This window comes from Candoia aspera, chromosome 1, assembly GCF_035149785.1.
Source record: "Candoia aspera isolate rCanAsp1 chromosome 1, rCanAsp1.hap2, whole genome shotgun sequence".
NCBI classification, from domain to species: Eukaryota; Metazoa; Chordata; class Lepidosauria; order Squamata; family Boidae; genus Candoia; species Candoia aspera.
In genome coordinates this window covers 101284629-101309002 of record NC_086153.1, presented here as the reverse complement: position 1 = coordinate 101309002, position 24374 = coordinate 101284629, and the positions used below count along the sequence as shown (strand labels likewise).

Here is a 24374-nt window from a genome sequence, read left to right as displayed (position 1 = left end):
TGTATGTAACTTTTCTTTTTATCTGATTACTTGATCTTTGATTTCAGAACCTAATCCTCCAATTGATGAAGTTATTCAAAAACCAGGAATTGTGGAGAGATTTGTCAAATTTCTAGAAAAAAATGATAACTGCACCCTTCAAGTGAGTTCATGAAGTAATGTGAGCCAAATTTGGGGGGAAAGACAAGGAATTAAATTGTTTTATCTTATCTTTGGGCAATGAGGGGAGGTTTTGCTTCTCTCTCTCTTTCTCTCTCCCCATCACCTGTTAAGAAATATTTTAACAGTTCCAAAAATTAAATGGGTATTAATTTATATTATGTCTTCTGGTAGTGGGAATGCAGTTGGAATTTGGGTTCCATAGTGAGCACATTATTGCCACAAGCACATAATTTTGTTAAGATACTGGACAATATAAGGGGTAGATAAATTGAGACAACACTGGATTGGGACTTTTGTTTGCTTGTACTGCTGCCGTAGTTTTCCATTGCTTTTCCTATACCTTCAAGTGTAAGGTCTTCCCAGTTGTTGAAATTATTTAAATATTATCTAAAGTATGAGACCCAAGATGGTGATTGGGAGCAGACACTAGTGGCTCCGGGGGGGAGATCCGCTTCTTTGGGACCCTGTTCCCCTAACCTTTTTTTGTCAGTCTGGGGGTTGTGGGGGAGTGCTGTGGGCCAATTCAGCTAGTTTCAGGGGGTTCCCCAGCCGTAAATACCTTGTCTGGTGGTGGAGACGGCTGGACCTCCCCCCCTGTGGTGAATTTGCCTGCTGGAACCTTGCTGAGATGGCAAATCCCAGCAGCGGGTCCCAGCCTTGAGTGGGGCATGCTAGCACGATGGACTTTTAAGTGAACATCATAGTGGAGGACTGGTTGCTCCCCCAATTACCGGGGGGTGGCAGAGGGCTTTAGGATCCCCTCGGTGTGAGTGGGGTGCTCCCCGTCGGGTGAGAGACATGAGGGGAGCCCTTGTTTTTATTCATGTATCCCCCCCTAAGTGAGAGATAGGGGAGGGTAGGAGTGGGTGGGGTGCCCCCGTGGTCAGTGAGAGAGGTTGGGAGGGCGCAGTGAGTGTGTGCATATGTGTATGGGTGGTGGCTAGGCCACAACAGTGCTGAGAGCGAGAGCTGGTGCGCTGGGAGGGCCTGTCATCACTTGAGGCTGGTGGTGTGTGGGAGGTTGGGTGTGTGGGGGAGGGGACCCTTGTTTCAATCCAGGGTTTCCAGAGGTCTGGGGATGGAGGCAACTGGGCTTGGAAACTGGGGGTTGTAGGGCGGGTCACTCTATTGAGGTGGTGACGGGCCAGGGATGCTATGGCGGGAACTGGAGGGCAGGCCATCTTCAGGGAAGATGCCTCCGGTGTTTGTTACTGGTGGCGTGTTCCGGCCCTCTGTGTTCCGACCCAGGCCCTGGTCAGCAGATCCTTGAGGGCCCTGGCTTCCGACTGCTGCTGCTTAACGCCAGGTCAGTTAACAACAAGGCCCCCCTCATATGCGATTTAATCACAGTGGAGGGGGCCGACCTGGCGAATATCACTGAGACCTGGCTAGGCCCAGAAGGGGGGGTAGCCCTTTCAGAAATGTGCCCAGCTGGGTTTCAGGTGTGGCATCAGCTGAGATGCCGGGGCAGGGGAGGAGGGATAGCACTTGTGATCTGAGAGTCTCTAGTGGCCTTCAGGGGTGCTGCTCCAAAAGTGGCGGGTTGTGAGACCCTGTTCTTTAAGTTGGGTGCCCGAGAACAGTTGGGAGTGTTGCTACTGTACCAGCCTCCCTGCTGCTTAGCAACCTCCCTACCTGAGCTGCTGGAGGCCGTCTCGGGGCTGGCGGTGGAGTACCCTAGGCATATGGTTCTGGGGGACTTCAATCTGCCATCCCTGGGGCGTGCCTCAGAGGCGGCTCGGGAGTTCATGGCCAACATGGCAGCCATGGGCCTGTCCCAGATTATTCGGGACTCGACTCGAGACAGTGGCCTCACCCCAGACTTGGTTTTCTTGTCAGAGCAGTGGCAGTGTGATCTGAGGGAAGAGTTAGATCTGTCCCCATTGTCATGGTCAGATCATGCCCTGGTGGCCTTGAGATTCTCTGGTGCTACCCCACTCAGCAGGGAGGCAGGACCCATTCGATTGGTCCACCCCCTGGCGACTGATGGACCCGGTAGGGTTTCAGAGGGAGCTGGGGGTTATACCTGAGTCTCTCCTGCATGGTCCAGCGGAGGCCCTAGCTGTGGCCTTGAATAGGGAGGTGGCAAGGGCCTTGGACAGGATTGTGCCTGTGCGACCTCCCTTGCCTCATCCGACCTGGCACTCCCCATGGTTTACAGAGGAGCTGCGGGTTTTGAAGAGGATTAAGAGACGTCTAGAGCGCCGCTGGAGGAAGACAAGGACTGAATCTGACCGAACACAAGCTAGAGCCACCATTAAGGCCTACCTTGTGGTGGTAAGAGCATCAAAACGCCAATATTTCTCCGCTCTTATTGCATCTGCAGAATGCCGCACGGTGGCCCTGTTTAGGATTACCTGATCCCTCTTGGGTAAGGGGGATTTGGCGATCCACTTACAGGGCTGGGCAGAGGAGTTTTCTGAGCATCTGCAGGATAAAATCGCTCAGATTCGTTCTAAGTTGGACTCTAAGCATGAGGCACAGTCTGGGGAGATGCCGAGGGGACGTATTTACCCTGTTATCTGGGGACGGTTTGATCCTGTTGGGCCTGAGGAAGTGGACAGGATCCTCCAGACTGCAAATGCAACCACATGCCATCTTTACCCTTGCCCCTCCTGGCTGGTAAAATCGGCCTGGGTGGTGACTTGTGGTTGGGTCCAGGCAATGGTTAATACATCCTTGAGGGAGGTGGAGTTTCCAGCTGCCTTCAAGGAGGCGCTGGTACACCCCTTCCTCAAGAAGCCATCCCTGGACCCTACAATACTGGGAAATTTTCGCCCTGTCTCCCACCTTCCCGTTTGGGAAAGGTGATTGAGAAAGTGGTTGCGTTGCAGCTCCAGAGGATTCCGGAGGAAACGGATTATCTGGACCCCTTTCAGTCAGGTTTCAGGCCAGGATATGAGACAGAGACTGCATTGGTTGCACTTATGGATGATCTCTGGCGAGCGCCGGATGGAGGCAGTGCATCCATCCTGGCTCTTCTTGACCTCTCAGCGGCTTTCAATACCATCGACCATGGTATCCTTTTCAGTCGGCTCAGGGAGTTGGGGGTGGGTGGCGTAGTCTTACGCTGGTTCACCTCCTTCCTCCAGGGCCGGTCCCAATTGGTGGTGATGGGAGAGGAGAGATCTGCCCCTTGACCCCTCCATTGTGAGAATATTTTACCATTCTCCAAGGCTAAAGAGCATTTATGCTCTTAAAATCTTGTGAGATTAAGTTGAAGCAAAGTGATATGCTTAAGGTTTTTATTCAGCACAAATACTAAACCATTATTTCGCTAAAGGAAATACATAATGCAGTTGTAGATTATATTCTGGTATGAAAGAAAAAAGCCACATAGAAAATAAGCATACAGTATTGATTGCAGAGTATTCTGCTAGGGTAATGATATTTTTATCTTCTAGTTTGAAGCAGCATGGGCTCTTACAAATATAGCATCTGGAACATTCCTGCATACCAAAGTAGTAATTGAGACTGGAGCAGTCCCAATTTTTATTAAACTGTTAAATTCTGAACATGAAGATGTCCAGGAGCAGGTAACTTTTTGTGAATTTTTTATTACTCAGATTCAGTTGTGCTATAAAATGTTGGGCTTCAGAGAAATTTGGGAAGGAAAAAAATTACACATATTTGAATAAAAACACAATTTAATCTAGATGTAGATGTAATCCTAAACTATGGTTAATGTTAAATACATGAATCCTATATTCATGTGCTCCCCACTCTGTTGTCTTCAGATGACACCGTCAAGAAGATATCAGAAGTTTTTGCTTCAGTTGCCAATTTATTATGATTCACAGGAAGCTAGAACTGGGGGTTGAATGTATTTAGGTTTATAAATGATGCTTTGAGTATAAATTGCTTTCTGACCTGGTTGGGGAAATAACGACAAAAATAACAATAATTTATTAAACTTGTATGTTGCCCAACTTTCAATGACTCTGGGAGCTTATAGACCAGACAGTGTTTATATCCATCACATGAAAGCTTTGGTGTGGCCTTCTCCAAGTCTGTCTTTCCCTATAACTCTGTTGTCTGATGGCATCCAGCTCACCAGGATGCAAGGTGCAAAGAATCTGCTGCTTGGTGATCTAAACAATTCCCCCCTTCCCTGAGATAAGGGTTTGAATTAACCACAGTCTATTACAGTTTGGTGATATTATTGTGGCTAGCTTAAACTGGAAGAAAAACTTTCAACCTCCTATTTGCAGTGTGCTGAAAGTTATGCTACAGAGTAGGATCTTTATAAATTCAAAGCTCATACACATAATGTTGAACATATAATGTCAAAAGTTCACATAATGCTGTTTTAGCATCATAGACAAATGTAGTACCTTTCATATTTTAAAAAGTACATACTATTTTAGTTAATTTTTTTGTGCATTGTACTTTCTTATTTCAGATATGTAGGCTGCAGTCCCACGCTGACTTACTTGGGATCAAAACTTACAGAAATCACTGACTCGTGTAAATAGTGTTAGGCTTGTATTTCAGTATACTTGTTAAATATCAGTGACTCTGTGTACTTGGCCCAATGAAATACCATTGCTTGTCATGCAGAAATAAGGTTCAACTGCAAATGTAAATTCTTGTGGTAGTTTCAGTTATTTCATATTAACTTCAGCGTTAATGTGAAACATTGTTTATTTGATAACATTATTTATTCTTTTGTATGCAGTTTATATAAGAGCCTCATGTGGCGCAGAGTGGTAGGCGGCAGCATTGCAACTGAAACTCTCCCCACGACCCGAGTTCGATCCCAGCGAAAGCTGGATTCTCGGGTGGTTGGCTCAGGTCGACTCAGCCTTCCATCCTTCCGAGGTCGGTAAAATGAGTCCCCAGCTTGCTGGGGAAGGTGACAACTGGGGAAGGCAATGGCAAACCACCCCGCTCTAGTCTGCCAAGGAAATGTCACAAATGTGGCGTCCCCCCAAACGGTCAGACATGACTTGGCGCTTGCACAGGGGACCTTTCACTCATTACCTCATGCAGTTTATATACTTATGTGGTAATTTTGTTATGTATAAACTGTAAAGCATAAGGATTACAGATGAGTTTTGAAAAAGCGTTTTAGAAAGATTTATGAATATTAATTTATATCTTTGTTTCTAAGGCAGTGTGGGCTCTTGGTAATATTGCTGGAGACAATGCAGAATGTAGAGATTATGTGTTAAGCTGTGGAATACTTCCCCCACTCTTACAGTAAGTACAGATCATAGAATGGTGTGCATAACTAAATAATTAAAGCATCCCAGCTTAATTGCTACCTTATAAACAGTGGGTTGGTAATAATTAGGGCTGTGCAGTGCTTCAGATCCAAAATGGTGTTTTGGAGTGGGCAGGATTGGAAACAGCAATTATCTGCAACTCTTTTAAACATCTAACTCATTTCCCAGAATCATCTGGCAGGTGCATGATCTTGGGAAAAGGCATAACTGCTTTACAGAATTGCAGGCAGGTTGTATTAATTCCGAAGCACTGCCTGGCCCTATTAATGATACTCCAATCTTAACTCATTGCTTTGGAATTAAGCACCATTAGACTCAGTGGAACTTCTGAGGAGACATGTATAGGTTTGAAATTTAAATTACATACTTTGAATGTTAGCATGCTGACACAAAACTTTTTGGTGCTAGAATTTTGTTATTTTAAACAACAGTTGCCATTATTAGAATAAAAGTTTTTTATTCTAATTATCTTTATAAAAATTATAAAATTATTCTAATTTATTTTCTTTTTCAGAAAATTAATAATATCTGTGGATTATATCCAATATTATACTCACAAAGCAGAGCTACCCTTCTTTCTCCTCCTCCATTCTCCTCCATGCATTCCCCAAATCTGCTCTGATAAGGTCCCAAGTAAACCAGTTTGACTACACAGGGGATACAGATAGAAGAGGAACCTGTTCTGCTGCTGAAATACTATTCCATCACTACATGGAAACCATTGAATACAGCTGTATTAATTAAAGTTAAGTCATTTTAATATACAGTACATGACAAAAATAATCTTTCAATTTTTTTTTTTAATTTTCTTGTCTTGGCAGACTCCTAACACATTCTAACAGGCTCACAACTACCAGAAATGCAGTCTGGGCACTTTCAAACCTCTGTAGAGGCAAAAATCCACCTCCAGATTTTAGTAAGGTAGGGCTTATGTTTCACTCTATAAAGATGCTATAATAATAAAAAGCATACATTGTGTTGTTCCAAATGTATGTTCTTGTATAAAGTAAACTTTTTCAAAGTCTAAAATACTTATTTTCAGGTGAAGATTTCTTTTTGTCATAGAGTGGACCTGAATATAGTATGTTAACTTTCCTGATGATGATGTTCATTTTCAGAGTAGAAAACCATCACAATTAAGTTGGCATTTGGCTGTAGCAGAGCAAAACAGTAATGATTCTACACAGCATCTGCTGTAAATGCATAACACAAAAGTTAGTTCAACCAAAAAGTAATTTAATGAGCTATGCTTTACTTGAAATATCCTGAAAGTGTAGAGTAATTTTTTAAAATGAATAAAAATAATCAAAATCCAAATTTTGACAACTACATTTGACATACAACTATTTGCCTACAGACCTTCTACAAAACAAATGTTCACTTCATTCTGGATATTTATTTAAAGTAAAATATGGTGCATAGAACTTCTTGTCCTTGCTGGAATCCCCTTGGTATTACTTGAATGTAGGCTTCTAGATATTAGCCATTGATATGATCTATATCATACCAATTCTACACACATTTACATGAGACTAAATTCTATTGAAGTTAAAAGAGCTTATTTCTGGGGAAATATGTTTAGGATATACCAAGGAAGCTAACTATAGTATTTTTTTATTCAGTCCCAGCTGAAATTATATCACATTGGTCTTAGCTCAGGAAAATATAGATTCAGCACATATATTCACACGCACACAACAAGCCAGCTCAGTTCCAGTGTAACTAAGAAAATGTAAATATAGGGCACATCGTAATGACTGTTTGTGAAACAGAGTAGAATATGCTCATAAGTTTTAAAGAGTTACAATTAAGGGATAATATTAAATACCATAAGGCTTTCAACTTACTGATTCATCTTTTAGGGAGTCAAGTTTGAAATACTTCCTTACTGGGTTGACTTGTTTCACACCCATGTTGGAAATGGAACATGACACTGATCTGTAATAAGCAACAAGAAGATTCCTGTAACTTCAAATGAAAGAGCCAAATCTTCCAATGGGCTCACTCTCCTATTTCAGACTGCCCATAAACACTGTGTATGTATGTAGGTATGTTGATTCATGGACCAATTCCCTCCCTGTCAATTAATGTCACGTGCAACATCTGCCCTGAGATATCCGACATTCCTTTAATATCTTGGAGACTGCTACCCTGCTATCAGTTCCAGATTTAGTGGTACCCGTTCACTCCTATTATCTTACTTTAGAGATGTCTCTTTCAATTAGTCCATATTTAGCCCGGGTCATTATACGGCTCTATGACATAAGGGATGTTCAAAATATTTTTAAGCCCCTAAGAATTCCTTCTTCCTTTAACCTATTGAACACCATTTTGTCATTGCCCAGCTAAGGGCTGCTTTGGGCTTCCTGAACCTGGAAAAGCTTATTCATAGCTTTTATTTTCTCAAGGGGTAGTCAATAGACTGTAATTCGCTCTACACATACTACACAGACCTACCTATCACAGAAAAGCTGTCATTTTTTTTTTTTTTTAACTTTAGGTTCAAGGTTAGAATATTTTTTTATAGTACATTCAGTCGTGTCCGATTGTTGGAGACTGCGTGGACAAATCCTTGCAGTTTTCTTGGCAAGGTTTTTTTCAGAAGTGGTTTGCCATTGCCTCCTTCCCAGGGCTGAGAGAAAGTGACCAGCCCAAGGTCACCCAGCTGGCTTTGTGCCTAAGGCGGGACTAGAACTCACGGTCTCCCTGTTTCTAGCCTGGTGCCTTAACCACTACACCGAACTGGCTCTCAGAAAATATTTCAGTTCAGATCGGCTACATTTTAATCCAGCCTTCTCCAAGCTGGAAGTCTTCAAATGTAGTGGACTTTAACACTGGAATTCCCAGTTTGCTAGCCATGTGGGCTGAGAATTTTGGAGAGCTGAAGTCCAATAAATTTGAAGGGCAACCGTTTAGGTAAATGTAACACCCACTTACAAGGACTTGCTAAGCATTACAGTAGAAGAGAATCACAGCAATAGTCTTATTTATTTGTGTGCTCTGCTACAATAACTAGTGCCTTAAAGAGGTGGCTGGTGCCTAATCCAGTCCCTTCCCATTTATTTTCTTAAGGGAGAAAATAAAAGTTTATAAGTCAATACCATATAAATATTGCCAGATGTTGGATTTAATTTGATCTAAGCATTCCATTGTATCCTGCTTTTGGTGCATCTAGTAAGATATTTGAATTTGGTTAAACTGTTATTTTGAACTGGTAATCTTTTCTTTATCAATCTATTCCAATTAATGTTAACAGAGACTTTAAAGGAATGATGCAGGTTTTGTTCCAGGTAAAAAACCTTTAAGGTTTGTTTGATTTTTGTTGTAGTTAGTTCCACTTTCATTCCTTCTTTGCATATAGTCCGCTGTCCACTTAGTTTAAGGATATTCTAGTTGAAGTCAACATAGTCGTTGTGGAATAAAGTGCCCTGTAGATTTGGCATATGCATCATCCTGCACAGTTATAGGAATATTTTTAAAAATATCATTGCTTTGTTAATAGATGTTGGTTTCCATCTTTGGAAAAATGCTTGCAGTAAAAGCTAAATTTCAAATTACAGCTCTCTCTTTCTAAACTCTTAAGGTTCGCCCTTGCTTAGGTGTTCTATCAAGACTGTTGTTTAGCAGTGACTCGGATGTATTAGCAGATGCTTGCTGGGCCCTCTCTTACCTTTCAGATGGACCGAATGATAAAATACAAGCAGTTATTGATTCTGGGGTCTGCAGAAGATTAGTAGAACTTCTGATGTAAGTCTCTTTAAATCAGATAATTACTGCACCAGGAGAGTGCTGCAAAAGATAGGGGAAGGTGTTAAATTAGATCAGCATGTCAGATGTAATTTCTCCATACCATATCAGCCCTACAACCAAGCCTGCAGTGGTAGTTGTTGTCTTTCCTGCCTTTATTCTCTTCTGTGAGACAACAGGAATTCTACTACGGGCAAATTCAAGATAGGCACAAGTATCCAGTTCAGCTTATTTTTATCTATCAGATTAATTTGTGCCTGTATTAAGTGGTATATAGACACAAGGAGTCTGCAACCAAATGTTGCAATACAGAGTGTTCCAGTTTAAAAGTCTAGTCAGGTAGCAATAACTTATTCCATTCTCTAAAAATTCTGTGTTATACCCCTGCCCCAAACACACATGCGCTCGCTCGCTCTCTCTCTCTCTCTCACACACACACACACACACACACACACACACCAGTATTTTTCCATTTTCTCCCCACAACATAGTTAGAATTTGTGCCAATGGAAATGGTTAGTTCTTACTGAACTAATCAGGGTGATTCCCTTGGTTTTCTTTTATAGAGTTCTTTTTACTGTTGATTTCTTTTTCTAGTGTGCAGATGGTACTCTTTTGATTGGATAAAGAACCTATCACTATTAGTATACCATGCCGTACAGGGTGCTCACTTGAATTATTCTAAGCAGGCAGACATTATTTATAGATACTCCATTTCATTTCCTTCGATTTCAGTTTTTTTCCTTTTCCATGCAACTGGAGCATTCAGTAGCATTCTGAAGGCATTGATCATGTTCCTTACTGAATTTTTCTTAGACATTGAGTGGAGTTACCTCTTTAGTTAAAAAAAATAATCTACAGGTTCTGTTTTTTTCCATTTTTTCTTTTTTTTAAAATTAACTAAATACCAAAAAAGAAAAAGAAAAAAATACACAAAATTATAAAAGAAGAAAAAAGCTAAAAAAAAGAAACAAACATATATTCACATGCATACATATTTAAAGTTGTACAATACATATTTCAATAAATAGAAGCCATAATTCATTATAGTCTTCCATAGCTAATCTATCTATTCTGCAGACCACTGAATAGTTGCAGTTGTATATTTGTCGTTTCAATGCTGAACAGTAAGTCTTTTTGCTATAAGTAAGGTACAGAAAATCCGTTTTCTTTTTCCAGATGTCCATGCCCATATGATAAACTTCAAAAGAATATAAACATCTGAAAATATTAAATCTCAAAGGTTGAGTTAATGCATATAATAATTGCTTTCCAAAATGAAACAATATATTTAAATCATTAATTTCACTGCATCTCCAATAACATAAATGCAGTGAGATTATTTCTAAAATATTACTTCTTGTTGAAAAAGATGTAATCTAAAAATCTGTTGAAATTTTTGGTTTTTTATCTCATTGGTTAAGTAAAATATGCAAATGAAAAAAGCAAAAACAAAAGAAAGGAAAAATACACAAAAGCAATTTAAAAAAAAAACTTTTAGCTGTACATGTTTCAGTTCAGAAGGAGTGCTTTATATATAGCATGAACATTAAAATTAATGTTAATCTGAAAGCCATAGCTTCTTTTTCTTTGGCTCACACAGAAGCCTGAAAAAAATTGTGCTGCTCAAAGGAATGACAGAGGAATGCTGTGTTGGTGCAAGATATGAAGCAATTCTTCTGAATCATTTTCAAAGTGTGCATATCCCTAATCAATCAGTGTGGTTCACATGACACCTATCAGTTCTTAAGGGAGCTGAGTCTTTTTCTTTGCAGCTGCAACTCACTCCTGGGAAAAGGAGATGCTGATAGATGCATGTGCATTCATTTATGCTCTGAAGCACCTTTTTCCTTCACATTGAAAACACTGCACAGCTGTACCGGTTAATGTACATCAGGCTTCAGATTTTTATTTATTAATACGTGCTGATCAATAGGACTGCCATAGCGTTTTGCAGGCAGTGAGTATAAACAACTGTATTCGTAGCTGTCAGCTAGAATGAGGTATTTTGGAAGCAACAGGCAATGCCCTTTCTAGTTGACAAAACTAGAATTTCCACAATGTGTTCAGTCATTGCAGAGAAATTCGAGGAGGAGAAATATTCCCCTTTAAAGGAATATGTTTGCTTCTTTTGCAACCAGTTCAGAAGGACTTCAGATAGTCTGTTGACTCACCTCAGTCCTCCCTCTTCAATATGATGTTGCTGGGCTTATGTTCTGTGCTGAGATAGTATGTGATGGAGTTCTTTGATATGTTGTATGAATGAATATATTAGTAGCAGTATTCTCAAACCCTTATGAACAGGTAAAAAGACTGATTGCATCAGAAAGAATGCAGATCTTTCAAATATTTTAATAATTCTTTAACATACTTTAACAATTCTATTGTTTTAGGCACAATGACTACAAGGTTGTGTCTCCTGCATTAAGAGCAGTGGGAAATATTGTGACTGGTGATGATATTCAAACACAGGTAAATTGATTTTTTAAACTTATTTCAGTGATATTTCTGTTCTTTGAAAGACACAGCAGAATCTTATTACCTGAGCTTGCCAGATATAGGGGGCACCACAGCCTTACTCAGGCATTTGCCTGAGTGCAAAGAAGGTTCAGAGTGCAAGGAGTCTAGCTCCCTCTCCTCTCCAGTCTCTGTCTATCCACATACAAGATTCAACTCTGCTGCCAATATAAGGTTATTCCTTGACAGTGTTTTATTCTGGAACCTCAATCAAACAGGGCCTTGGATTGTTCTAACAGTTCTGCATAGATTCAAGCAAATGCAAATACCAGATACCAGATACCTGACTATGTGGAGGTTGGAAGGAGCAAGGAGCAGGACTATATGGATAAGTTCATTCTCCTCCTACTCTGAGCTACTTTCTACTTTGATTATTTTGACTCCAGTATTTGTGTTATCCAGGCTTCTATGTTGTGGAAGAACAATATTTTTCTGTCTAAAAGCACTGTTCTGAAATGATCGAAAGGAACTCTTCTTTCAAATAGCTGAGATGTTTACAGTGAAGTAACACTTTCCTGCTCTGCTGACTTTGAAAGTAAAGGGGAGCCAATGAACTGATACAGTGAAGACCATTTGAAAGAAGTTTGTTGAGATGGTTTGGTGAAACAGAGAGAATGGATGAGGATAGAATATATGGAGGAAGAATGAATGGATTGGAATGAAGGACAAGACTAAGAATGTCATGGCTGGATGGCATTAATGAGATCCTCAGAAAGAGAGAGGCGGGTCATTTAAAGAACAAAAGACAGTGTATGAAGCAGTGCATGAACATGTTGGAAGCAAGGATGGTTTGCAGGGTTGGAAAGATATGGAAAGGTATGCTAAATTGTATTGATGCAAACTTAATTTAGCTAAAAACTTGACAACTTTCAAGATAATTTGGTCGTGTTGGTGAAATAAAACATTAAATATATCAGACTGACTTGGACATGTGGGGCACATAGGAGGAGGAAGGATTCTGTATAGATCCAATGTATTCCATATAATAGTTAGGCACAAAATTTGGCTAAATATTTAATACAGGTATAAATTGGGCATCTCTTTGCTGAAAGAAAGGATTGAATCTCAGTTGAAGCCTTTGGGCATTTTGCATCGCATAAATCAAATGTATATTGCATAATGGTGAAGATTGGAAGGATAATACTAAGATGCTAGAATCATTTAACTTTTTCCAACACTTTACTATTTCTGTAAAGCAGTGGCTTTCTTAGCAAAAACTAGTATGTTAGTTTTAGAGTAATCTAGTGACAGTAAATGCTCCTTTCAGTAGGTAGAGCAAGAATTTAAGTTTCTGAAAAGGTAACAGCATTGTCTGCATACAGTAATACTAAGTGCTTGCAGAGAAGTCAGCTTTAGGGAGTGAGTAATTTGCATTTTTTTAAAAATGAGACTGTGGAATTGGTGTAATAATTAAATATTAGCACTAAAACATACCCTTACTTAGGTCCTCTTTGTTAATGTTTTCTACTACAGATTAAAGTTACTATGGTAACTAATCATTTTGGCCGGGTGAAGAGGTTGAATTCAACTGTCCCCTTTTCGAATGTTAATTTTTGCACCTGGGGGGAACAACTTGCCTGGACTTGTTTTAGTTTCAGTTTTCCCTTCTGTGTAGGCATGTAGCTGCTCTCACTGAGAGCCTGCAAGAATGCAGAAGGTTTTAAATATGTTTTGCTTTCTGTAAATAAAATTATTTTTATAGAAATGCCTGGTGTGTGACTTTTCTGATCTCTCCTGGGTCAAAGGCTTTCCCAGCAATCTGCCAACAGGTTACGGGCCCAGTAAACAGCCCAGTAAAACCCAGAGAGAATAGAGGGATCAGCTCCACACCTCATGCATAATTTAAAGGCAGGTAGCAAAGACCTGTGAAGATTTTCTTTGGAGCCACCTGGAGATTTTCCAGCAACTGCTGGTCTACAGGACAAAGAAGCCAGCTGAGGTGACTTGCAAAAGAAGGAAGAAGCCATGGCTACCTCCCAGCCCTCAGCAATGCCTCTGGAGCGCCTATCAGAGACCAACTATTTGAATTGGGCCCTGAAGATGGAGATGTATCTTCGCAGAGAGAATCTTTGGCTGCCAATTGGTGAGCAACCCCCCCAAAATCCCAGTGCTGAGTGGCTGAGACAGGATGAGCGAGCTAGAGCCACCATTATCCTGGGAGTTGAGGACAATCAGCTAGTCCACGTGCGAGGTATGCAGTCTGCAAAGCAACTTTGGGACGCTTTAAGAGACTTGTATATAAAGGCAACAGCAGGGAGTAAAGTTACCCTGACAAAAAAGCTGTACAAAGCCTACCTTGTGGAAGGAGATAGCCTTCCTGAGCACCTGCATTTTATTCAGCAGCTGTTTGTCGAGTTGCAGGAGAGAGGAATGGAATTTACACCTCTCACAAAATCCTATATCCTCCTGTCCTCACTGAATGAAACGTGGACACGCTGATTTGTACCCTGGAGGCTATGCCTGAAGCAGACCTCACTCCATCATACGTTACACAGCACTTACTCGCTGAATGGGAGAAGAGAGAGGAAAGATCCCCCCCATCTCTTCTGGAAAGCTGCAATACCAGAAAACAAGGGAAAAGAAGGGAAAGGAACCTGAGGCTACAGTGCTAGCCAGCCAGCGATGTTTCACTTGTGGTTCAGCTGGACATTTGCAGAAAGACTGTGCCTTGAGACCCAAGAGTAGAAAGACAGAGAAGAAGAACACAAGGGCAACACAGAAGAAGGCTCTTCAGACAACCCAAATTGCACAGGTTGCTGAGAAGGGTAATTCTGATGTATGGGTGTTGGATTCTGGGACCAATTGTCATTTATGTAATTGTAAAAGCTCTTTTGTGTCACTGTCTAAAACTGAAAGACAAAGTGTATCTTTGGCTGATGGGTCTGTGACCAAAATTATAGGACAAGGTGACTTGTATTTATCCTGCTTGGGAGAAATTATAAAAGGTATGTTGTATGTGCCAAATTTACAATCAAACCTTTTATCTGTGGCACAATTGGCTGCAACAGGGTATGTCATAACATTTAAGAAAAATGGTTGTGAGATACGTAACCATGGAAAATTGTGTGCTATTGGTATATTAAAAGACTCCTTGTACATTGTGCAAAATGCAAGGAAGCCAAGCTGCAAGGCTGCAGTTGGCAACACTCCATATCATGACCAATGTGTACACCTGATGCACAGGAGATTTGGTCATGCTAATTTCAAGTATATAGCACAAATGCCACAGCTGTGTGCTGACCTAAAGATAAAACCCTGTGACAAATATTTAGACTGTGTAGTTTGCAAAGAATGCAAAACACTAAAAGCTCATGTGAGTAAGCACAGTGACAGAGTTACAACTAGACCTTTGGAAATTGTACACTCTGACATTATTGGTGCTTTTGCTCCAAGTCTTGGACAAGCAAGGTATGCGATGACCATCATTGATGATTTCTCAAGATACACATTTATCTACATCTTAAAACATAAAGATGAGGCATTTGAGAAATTTAAAGGTTTTGTGACATGGGCAAATAGAAAATTCCCTAGGCCTGTATCTGCACTCCAATGTGATAGAGGAGGAGAGTACCTTTCTCACAAATTCAGAAGGTTCCTAGTGGAAAAGGGGATAGAACAAATTCTTTCTAACCCTTACACCCCTCAGCAAAATGGTGTTGCTGAAAGAAAGGGCAGAACCTTGCAAAATGCGATGGAATGCATGCTGAAAGATTCACATTTATCTTTTAAGTATTGGGGAGAGGCAATATCTACTGCCTGTTATGTACAAAACAGATTGTATAACTCTGATTCAGGACACTCCATTCCATTTGTTTTATGGTGTGAAACCAAAGGTAAACCATCTTAGAGTGTTTGGACTGCTTGGGTTCATATTCCAAAACAACAGAGAAGGAAAGGAGGCCCCACAACAAAGAAAGCCATCTTTGTTGGCTATGAACAAAGCCAAAGGAGCTACAGGTTCATAATGGGAGAGAAATTAATAATTAGCAAAAGCGCTTCTTTTGCTGAACAAAACTGGGGGAGATTAAACTCTAGCTCTCCAGTTGATCTGACCACCACAAGAGAACAGCAAGGACTTGCTGATGGTGATCTTTTGCCTGATGAGGACATTAAACCAGAAAAGCAAACTGAAGATCTGTCTGATGGGACAGATGCTTCTCAGGAAAGTGATAGGAGTCAAAATTTAAGCCCTGTATTACCTTGCAGATCTCAGGGAAGTAATAAAGGCATTCCTCCATCACGTTTTCAGGCTGAAACAGTAAAGGCTTTTCACATATTCACAGAACCTGAGTCTTTAGAACAAGTGAATGCTTTACCACCTGAGATTGCACAAAATTGGCATTTTGCCATGCAACAGGAATTAGCATCCTTGAAAGAAAAGAAAATATGGAAACTGGTAAATCTACCTCCCAATGAACGTTGTCTAGGTTGCAGGTGGGTTTTCAAACTGAAAAGGGATGCTGATGGCAAAATCCAAAAATATAAAGCAAGGTTAGTTGCAAAAGGGTTCACTCTAAGGAAAGATTTAGACTTTGACAAGACTTTTGCACCAGTTACTAAAGGTGAATCAATTAGATTACTGTTAAAAATTGCTGCACTCAAAGGAATGTCAGTTCACCACTATGACATTCAAACTGCATTTCTCTATGGTGATTTAGACCACAGATTATACATGCAGCAACCCCCTGGCTATGAAAAAGGGGAGAATCTAGTCTGTGAACTGCAGAAGTCAATCTATGGGTTAAAACAAGCTGCTAGATCCTGGAACCAAAAATTAGATGAAAAACTGCAGAATTTTGGTTTTGAAAAAGGAAAAGCAGATTCATGTGTATATATGAAGAAAGACAAACAAGGCTGTATGTGTCTGTGCATTTATGTTGATGATTTGCTGCTGTTCACATCAACAGAAAAACAAAGGCTTGATTTTGAAGCCTGCATGAAAAGCCATTTCACATTAAAAAGCCTTGGAACTGTTACAAATTACCTAGGTTTGGAAATACACAGGGAGAAGGGTGGTAGCTTTCTGTTAAACCAACGTAGTAAAATTCAAAAGCTCCTAGAGGACTTTAATATGCAAGACTATAAACCAGTCTCTACTCCGATGATAACAGATTTTCAGAAAGATATAGGAGAAACTAACTGAGGCAGAGAAATACAGATCTGCAATTGGAAGTTTACTGTACATTGCAAATCATTCTCGCCCAGATATCTCAAATTCTGTGGCCATTTTAAGTAGACAGGTAGAGAAGCCTACATCTACTGGAAAAGCAGCATTGAAGAGGTTGATGAGGCATTTGCAAGGAACAAAGAATTATTGCCTGAAGCTAAATGCCTCTGGAACGGAGAAATTGCAGGCTTTTGCCGATTCTGACTGGGGAGCAGGTGTCAGTTGACAGGATTTTAATTCAATTTGCTGGATCTAGCTTAGGCTGGCATTCTAGAAAACAAACGCTTGTTGCTCTTTCCACTGCAGAAGCAGAGTTTTATTCTCTAACACAAACCTGTAATGAGGTTATATGGTTTAAACGTTTGTTAAAAGACATAGGCATGGAAGTGAACCAGCCTATAACTGTTTATGAGGATAATCAAGCTTGCATTGCTATGGCAAAATCTGAAGCCTGCAAAAATAGGACAAAACATATCGATATTAGATATCAATATATCAAAGATATGATAAGCAAAGGAGAAATAATGTTAAAATATTGTGAATTAAAAGACATGATTGCTGATATTTTAACCAAACCTCTTGCTGTACCAAGACACAAAGAGTTAACAAAGCAAATTGGTTTGCATCTTATTCTGTAGTATAAAACAGGGAGTGTTAATGTTTTCTACTACAGATTAAAGTTACTATGGTAACTAATCATTTTGGCCAGGTGAAGAGGTTGAATTCAACTGTCCCCTTTTCGGATGTTAATTTTTGCACCTGGGGGGAACAACTTGCCTGGACTTGTTTTAGTTTCTGTTTCCCTTCTGTGTAGGCATGTAGCTGCTCTCACTGAGAGCCTGCAAGAATGCAGAAGGTTTTAAGTATGTTTTGCTTTCTGTAAATAAAATTATTTTTATAGAAATGCCTGGTGTGTGACTTTTCTGATCTCTCCTGGGCCAAAGGCTTTCCCAGCAATCTGCCAACACTCTTAATGTTGGATTTCTCTTGTTAAATAGCATAGTATTATGGTAGACTTTCAGAAGGGTGTTATCTCGTAAGCAGGGTGTATGTTTTATATACTATATTTAATAAGGTGATCTGGTGATCATTCAAAGGAAGCTTTCTTGTGACTATTATAGATCTGGATATAAGAGAATCTTTTAGAATGCAAAATAGATCTGTATCTGGATGCCGTTTTTACAGGAAGGTATAAGCATTGTACCAAGTTGGGGAAATTGCAGTCTCAAAGTGGTTGTATGTCGCGTCGCGCGACCAGTCCTTCGCCCTTCGGTCTATGGGATTCCCTGGGGGGGAATGAGCCAACGATTCCCTTGCGAGGGTGAGGTCGAAAAAACAACGGTAGGTACAGGATTCTTTTGTGGTGAGAGACGCCACATCTCAGGAGGTTGCTGGTACTGCCTCCTGGTGCCACGCCCCCACCTCCTTTTATTCAGCAGTTCTATCAGGGCGGGGGAGTGAGTACAAAGAGAATAGGGAAATACAAGTCATGCCCTTATAAGGGAATATACAGCATTCTGAGGCTACGTGAGAGACATGCAATCTAGCTGTGCAGTAATGGAGTCAGGTTCGTCACATTTCCACCTTTTTTATTTAATTTTGTCCTCCCCCCAGAGGGTCTGAGTCGGGGAGCCAGGGACTCTTCAGTCCAAGGAGACCCATCCCAGCGTCCTCTCTCGGGGGGTAGTGTGACTGGGGGTCCTTGTCCATTTCCGATTCACTATCAGAGGACCATCCCAAGAGTGGTGTTTTCTCCATACCTACAGCAGTGACCAGGTGTTGAACAGCAAGCTTTGTCTCGGATACCTCTGAGTCCAATGTATGAAGTCTCTGCTTTAAGAAGCGGAGAACGCGACCCAGCACACAGGGGCCTATGGTGCATACGAGAATCAATAACAGGAGGGGCCCCAACAGAGTGGACAACAGTGTGGTTAGCCATGGAGAAATGCTAAACATATTTTGATACCATGACATGGATTGTTGGCGCTCCAATTCCCTTGTTTTTAAACGGGAATTGAGCTCTTTCATAGAGTCCAATACTACTCCTGAGTTGTCGGCATAAAAACAGCAGTCTTCCTTTAGAGCAACACACAGTCCCCCTTGTTTGAGGAACAGAAGGTCGAGACCCCTACGATTTTGCAAAACCACTTCGGATAGAGAGGTAAGGGAATCTTGTAGCGCCACAATAGATTGTTCGATGGCGCGAAGGTCAGTGTCAATGATAGCACTAAGGTGACGCAGGTTCTGATCATTGACAACAAGGGCTGACACACCGGTGGCGGCTCCGGCCGCACCTAAGCCCAGTAGGACTGATAAAGTTACAGCAGTCACTACTTCGCGCTTAGCCTTGAGGGGGTAATGAGGGGGTTCTAAAATGGAGATAAGTTCGTCAGGGGAATAGATAGAGATTTTGGGGAGTAGGAGCACCTGAATACAAAAGGCGTTAGTTCGTAACAAAGTATCACCATATACACATGCGGTGAGGCCAGAAGAACATGCCCAAACAGAGTTGTTCCCAGGGATAAAGTATTGCCCTGTCAAGCGGGCAGAGATATTACCAGAGGTAGTGTAGAGTACACCGTAGCCACCATGGCCGGTGTAACCGTTGATGTTCAAGCGATTATGTGGAAGATAGAGGGCACAGTGATCATGAGAAGAATTAAGGCAATATTGAGTATAGTTAGCAGGAACACGGCCAAGGCAGCAGCCCTGCCCTATTATAGAGGTGATAGTCAACGTGGTGTTTTGCCAGCGGCAGGAGGAGGCTGAGGTAGAGTTTCGGATAGGGTCAGGAGAACCGACTGCTTCATAGAATGGTGGAGAGGAAGACAAACAAAGCCAACATCGAGATGTGTTAGAAGCGGTGTGAACAAGGGAAAAGGAGGAGTTAAGAAGAGAGACAAGGGGGTTTTTTTGTTTGGTGAGGGGTTTAAGAAAGGTGGAGTGAATGTCGTCGGCATTGGGCCCAACAGGTGGGGACTGAGGGAGAGTGACCTGTCGTTGAATGTAGAATATGTTGCCATAATGAAACCCGGGCCATCCGGCATATATACGACCTCCCCATTTTACACCTGAGTCCCAGGCATTCCCCTGAGCTTTTCCTGCAGCAGTGAATTGTACAATAACCGGATTACATTTATTCCAACCCTGATTGGTCGCGGTGCACTCAATGTCCTCTCTCAACCGAGTGAGAGTGATGTAATCAGTCTTATACGGAGGGGTCCAGTAGATGTGGCCGGTGGAAACGCAGGACCAAGACTTGCAAAAGTAATCTGCTAAGCCTCCGCAGCCGTGCACGTGGTCAGGGCGGGTGTCATGTCCTGGGCACACATACAGGGGATACCTTTTAACGATGGAGTGGCTGGGCGGGGTGCCGTCCAGCCTCCTGTAGGCTGTCACTCCTAAAAGCATTTCTGAAAAGTCAAAATACAGGTTAGGGAAACAAGATACAATTGGGCTATAACAAAAGGAGGTATTCAGGATCTGACCCAAGGCATCGCAGATTGTCCAGGTGATACTGTAAGGGCGATGCGATCCCTGGGCGTCAGATGCCAGCAGGCGTCGTCCCTGCCAACGGGCGGGGTCCGGAAGGGAGAGTTGAAACAAGGTGAGCGTAAGGCGAGATGAGGTGGCGAACCCCTTAATTAATTTTGTTATTTCACAGTGATATTGTCCTAGATCGGTCAACTGTACGTTGGTGATAGCAAGGGTAGTTTGGCGAAAGTGATAAGTGATGGAGTAGGAATCGCCATCTTGGAGAAGAGTGTTGTTGCGAAACCAGCGCCAGAAGGTGCCTTTTCTTTTGATGGGAGAGCGTTGAAGACATTCCATGGCGTTGGATGCTGAGCTGCGGCCGATGGTGGCAGGGTAGCGTAAACGATGGGTTCGAATGAGAGAGGTTGTTTTAGGGTTCGTTGTGAGGGGAGCAAAGATGGAAGAGAGATAACAGAGAAGGAGGGTCAAGGAGGTGCTTGTCAGGAGGCTGCCCATGATACGGCCGGATACAGCGAGCAGGAACCCAGAGCACTCGATCAGGAAGTTGCACAGCAGCGTAGCCTTTTCCCCAGGTGACGAGTTGCGCAGGGCCTTTCCACTCAGGGCTGGGCAGTTGCCTAAAATAAACAAGGGGACGGGAAGAGGGAACTACTGGCTTAGAAAAGTGTCGAGATGCAGCCGTAGCAGGGGGGGTACCGGTAAGATTAAGGAAATTTAAGGTAAACAAGGTGAGATTAAGGATATTTTGTAACATCGGGAGGCTTGGGGGGCCTAAGGCCTTTTTCCCCGTTTGCCGATCAAGGGCATTCTTTAGGGTCTGGTTAGCCCTTTCCACAATAGCCTGACCTTGGCTGTTGAATGGTATACCGAATCTGTGGGTAATGGACCACTTACGGCAAAACTCAGCAAAGGGAGTGCTGACGTAAGCAGGGCCATTGTCAGTTTTCAAAGTTTTGGGACATCCCGATGTGACGAAAGTGCGAATACAATGATTGATTACGTTTTTCGTGGCTTCTCCTCTTTGCAAAGTTGCCAGGATGAATCCCGAATAAGTATCCACAGATACATGGATATACTTCCAAGGTGCAAAAGAGGGATAATGAGTGACATCCATCTGCCATGTGTCACAAGCTTGGACACCCCTGGGATTAACTCCCTCAGGGATGCACTTTGCCTGCAAACTGCAGGTTGGACATTGTTGAAGAATGGCGGTAGCTTCTTGATATGTAATGCCAAATTGGCGCACCAATGCTTTTTTATTTTGGTGGAAATAAGCATGGCTGTCCCCTGCTAAAAGCTGCGGAGGAAGAGGGGAAGAGGCCATAATTTTGCAAGCCTCATCTGCCATGTGGTTGCCTTCGGACAGGAAACCGGGTAGCTGTTGGTGGCTTCTAATATGCGCTACAAACAAAGGGGATGTTCTGTCCTTCAGGAGAGTTTGAAGCTGCAAAAAAAGCGTCATGAGAGAGGGGGGGGTAACAGGGGAAATATATGCATCAAACATGGCCACAGCCATTTGAGTGACATACATACTATCTAATATAACATTCAAAGGCTGTTCTGGGAAAAGGGACAAGGCTAACAGGAAAGCGGCTAACTCAGCCTGTTGGGCAGATGCTTGTGGGCCTGTTAGGCGTTTATGCCATTTGCAATTATTTTGCCATGTACAAGCCCCTATGGTTTTGGAGCCGTCTGTAAAAACAGTGAGGGCTTCCTTGAGTGGCTGCTGAACGAACGGCGAGGTTAGTGTGAAGGGTACTGTTCGCAACAGTTGCAATCGAGGATCAGGGGGAAGATGGCATGACACCTGGCCACACCAGTCCTCCAAGGCATCCTGCAGTGCAGTGGAGTTTTGTAGGAGGGGTTCCCATTGAATAACCTTAAGGGGAATGTACAGGGTGGAAACATCCAGTCCCATTAGGGCTCTAATCCTCTTCCGGCCTTTCTCAACAAGAGAGGCCATTTGTGCTGCTCTGGTGATGATGGATGTCTTAGGTGTGTGTGGCAAGTGTAGCCATTCTAAAATATGTAGATGTTTGTTATCAGACGTTTGGACAATGATGGCAGTTAATAATTGATGTGTTGAAAGAATGGCAAGAGAGGGTGGTTTGTCAGTGAGCGCACGGTCCACCCATTGGGTCGTAAGGACGGCATTGACCTGTTGTAGGGCATGCAATTGTTGTTCTGTAAGGTACACCTTGTCAGCTGGGTTTGTCAAACCCACTAACGCTTGGAATAAAGGTGATAACATGGGTGTAGTTAAAGCGAGGTATGCGCGGGCCCAGTTAATGACCCCCAGACATTGTTGTAATTGGACCAAGGTGGTCGGCTGGGGAAGCGTGAGCATAGGTAGAAGTGGGGCAGCCGTGGAGGCTAAAACTTTGTGGCCTAGATATTGCATTGGATAACGAGACTGGACCTTTTCTGGTGCAACGTGCAACCCTGCCGTTGCTAGGGTGGCTAAAAGAATAGGAAAAGTTTTTTGAACTGTCCCTTTCGGGCCCTCAGCAGCGACTAAAATGTCATCCATATAATGATACACAAGAAAATGCGGAAATTGGGATCTATAGGGTTGCAATGCTTTATCGACAAAAAATTGGCACATTGTGGGTGAGTTCAACATGCCTTGTGGGAGGACCTTCCACTGGTACCGAGCAGTAGGCTTTGAATTGTTAAGTTCCGGTACCGTAAATGCGAAAATAATTCTGTCCTTTTGTGCCAAAGGTATGGAAAAAAAACAATCCTTGAGGTCTATTACAATAAGGTCGTGTCCTTCCGGAATCAAGTTGGGGTTGGGAAGTCCACACTGCAAAGGTCCCATGGGCTGAAGGATGGTGTTGATAGCCCTAAGATCCTGTAGGAGGCGCCATTTGCCAGACTTCTTTTTGATGACAAATACCGGAGTATTGTATGGGCTGGTGGAGGTTTCGATATGGCCTTCAATTAACTGCTGTTGGACCAAGATATGTAAGGCGTCCAGTTTCTCTTTGGTAAGTGGCCATTGATCAACCCATACCGGCACAGAGGTTTTGAGAGAGAGAGAGAGAGACCCTAAAGGGTCCTGTAAAGCCATTAGGGAAGTTAAATAAAAGCGTGGAACTGTGAAAGCAAGTCACGGCCCCATAGGTTACAGTGCAAAGGCAAGATATAAGGCTTTAGATAAGCTGTAATATGAGAATGAGCAGTCACAGCAGAAAGCCAATGAGAGCTGACCTTAGCGGCCTGTGCTCCGCCTACTCCTTGCACCGAGGAGGCTTCGGCGATAGGCCAGGAGGAGGGCCATTCAGCGGAACGAATGACAGAGACGTCGGCGCCGGTGTCAATCAAGCCTTCGAAAGAGCGACCATTTAGTGTGACAAGGAGGGTGGGTTTAGAGGTTTGGACTGGTTGCTGCAAGGCAAACAATGATGGCATATCAGGAGAAGGGAGAAGTATGAGCGTGGCGACAATTGTTCCTTTATCTAAGGAAAAGCACCTATCTCCCACTCCTGCCAGAGCAATTTGTGTCAAATCTGACGAGTCATACAAATAGGGAGCAGCAACCATTCCCTCAAGCGTGAGCGAGGAGTTGGGAATAAGCAAAGCAGGGGTAAAAGGAGGGAGGGGTTTATGCAGCGTGACAACAAGAGGAAGGGAAAGGACAGCCCCCGGATCGTCATACAAAAGATCCTCTGCCAACTCCACAGGGAAGCTGGTGATGGGTAATTCAGCCTTTGGGGCGGGGTTAGCTGACAACCCCCGATCTAGTTTTCCGAAGGCTGGTGAGGGGAGGAGTTGTTGCGACATTGCGAGGCCCAATGATAGCCTTTGCGGCACCTGGGACAAGGAGTTTTAGGTTTGGAGGGGGGGGCGGCCCCCTTTGAGTGGAAGGGGGCGCCCCACCTCCCCCGGGTGCACGGCATTGATTCTTAAAGTGGCCCGGCTTCCCACAATTGAAGCAATTTCCATGACGAGTGATTGCGAGGGCTTCCGGGGAATGGAGCTGAGGGGAGGGGTTAGTAGAAGGTAGCGAGGTGGTAATGGCAGCAGCGAGAGCGCTCACTTTATGAGAGGTGGTA

At 42.7% G+C, this 24374-nt stretch overlaps 1 protein-coding gene across 2 annotated transcripts in view; it reads left to right on the top strand.

Moving 5' to 3' along the window:
- Nucleotides 1-24374, top strand: part of KPNA5 (karyopherin subunit alpha 5) — a 40584-nt gene that overhangs the window by 7596 nt on the left and 8614 nt on the right. For both annotated transcript variants that reach the window (XM_063310765.1, XM_063310773.1), the window contains exons 5-10: nucleotides 48-142; nucleotides 3567-3698; nucleotides 5276-5364; nucleotides 6212-6311; nucleotides 8974-9137; nucleotides 11531-11609. In XM_063310765.1, the coding sequence (XP_063166835.1) occupies nucleotides 48-142; nucleotides 3567-3698; nucleotides 5276-5364; nucleotides 6212-6311; nucleotides 8974-9137; nucleotides 11531-11609 (659 nt within the window). The remainder of the gene's footprint in view (nucleotides 1-47; nucleotides 143-3566; nucleotides 3699-5275; nucleotides 5365-6211; nucleotides 6312-8973; nucleotides 9138-11530; nucleotides 11610-24374) is intronic.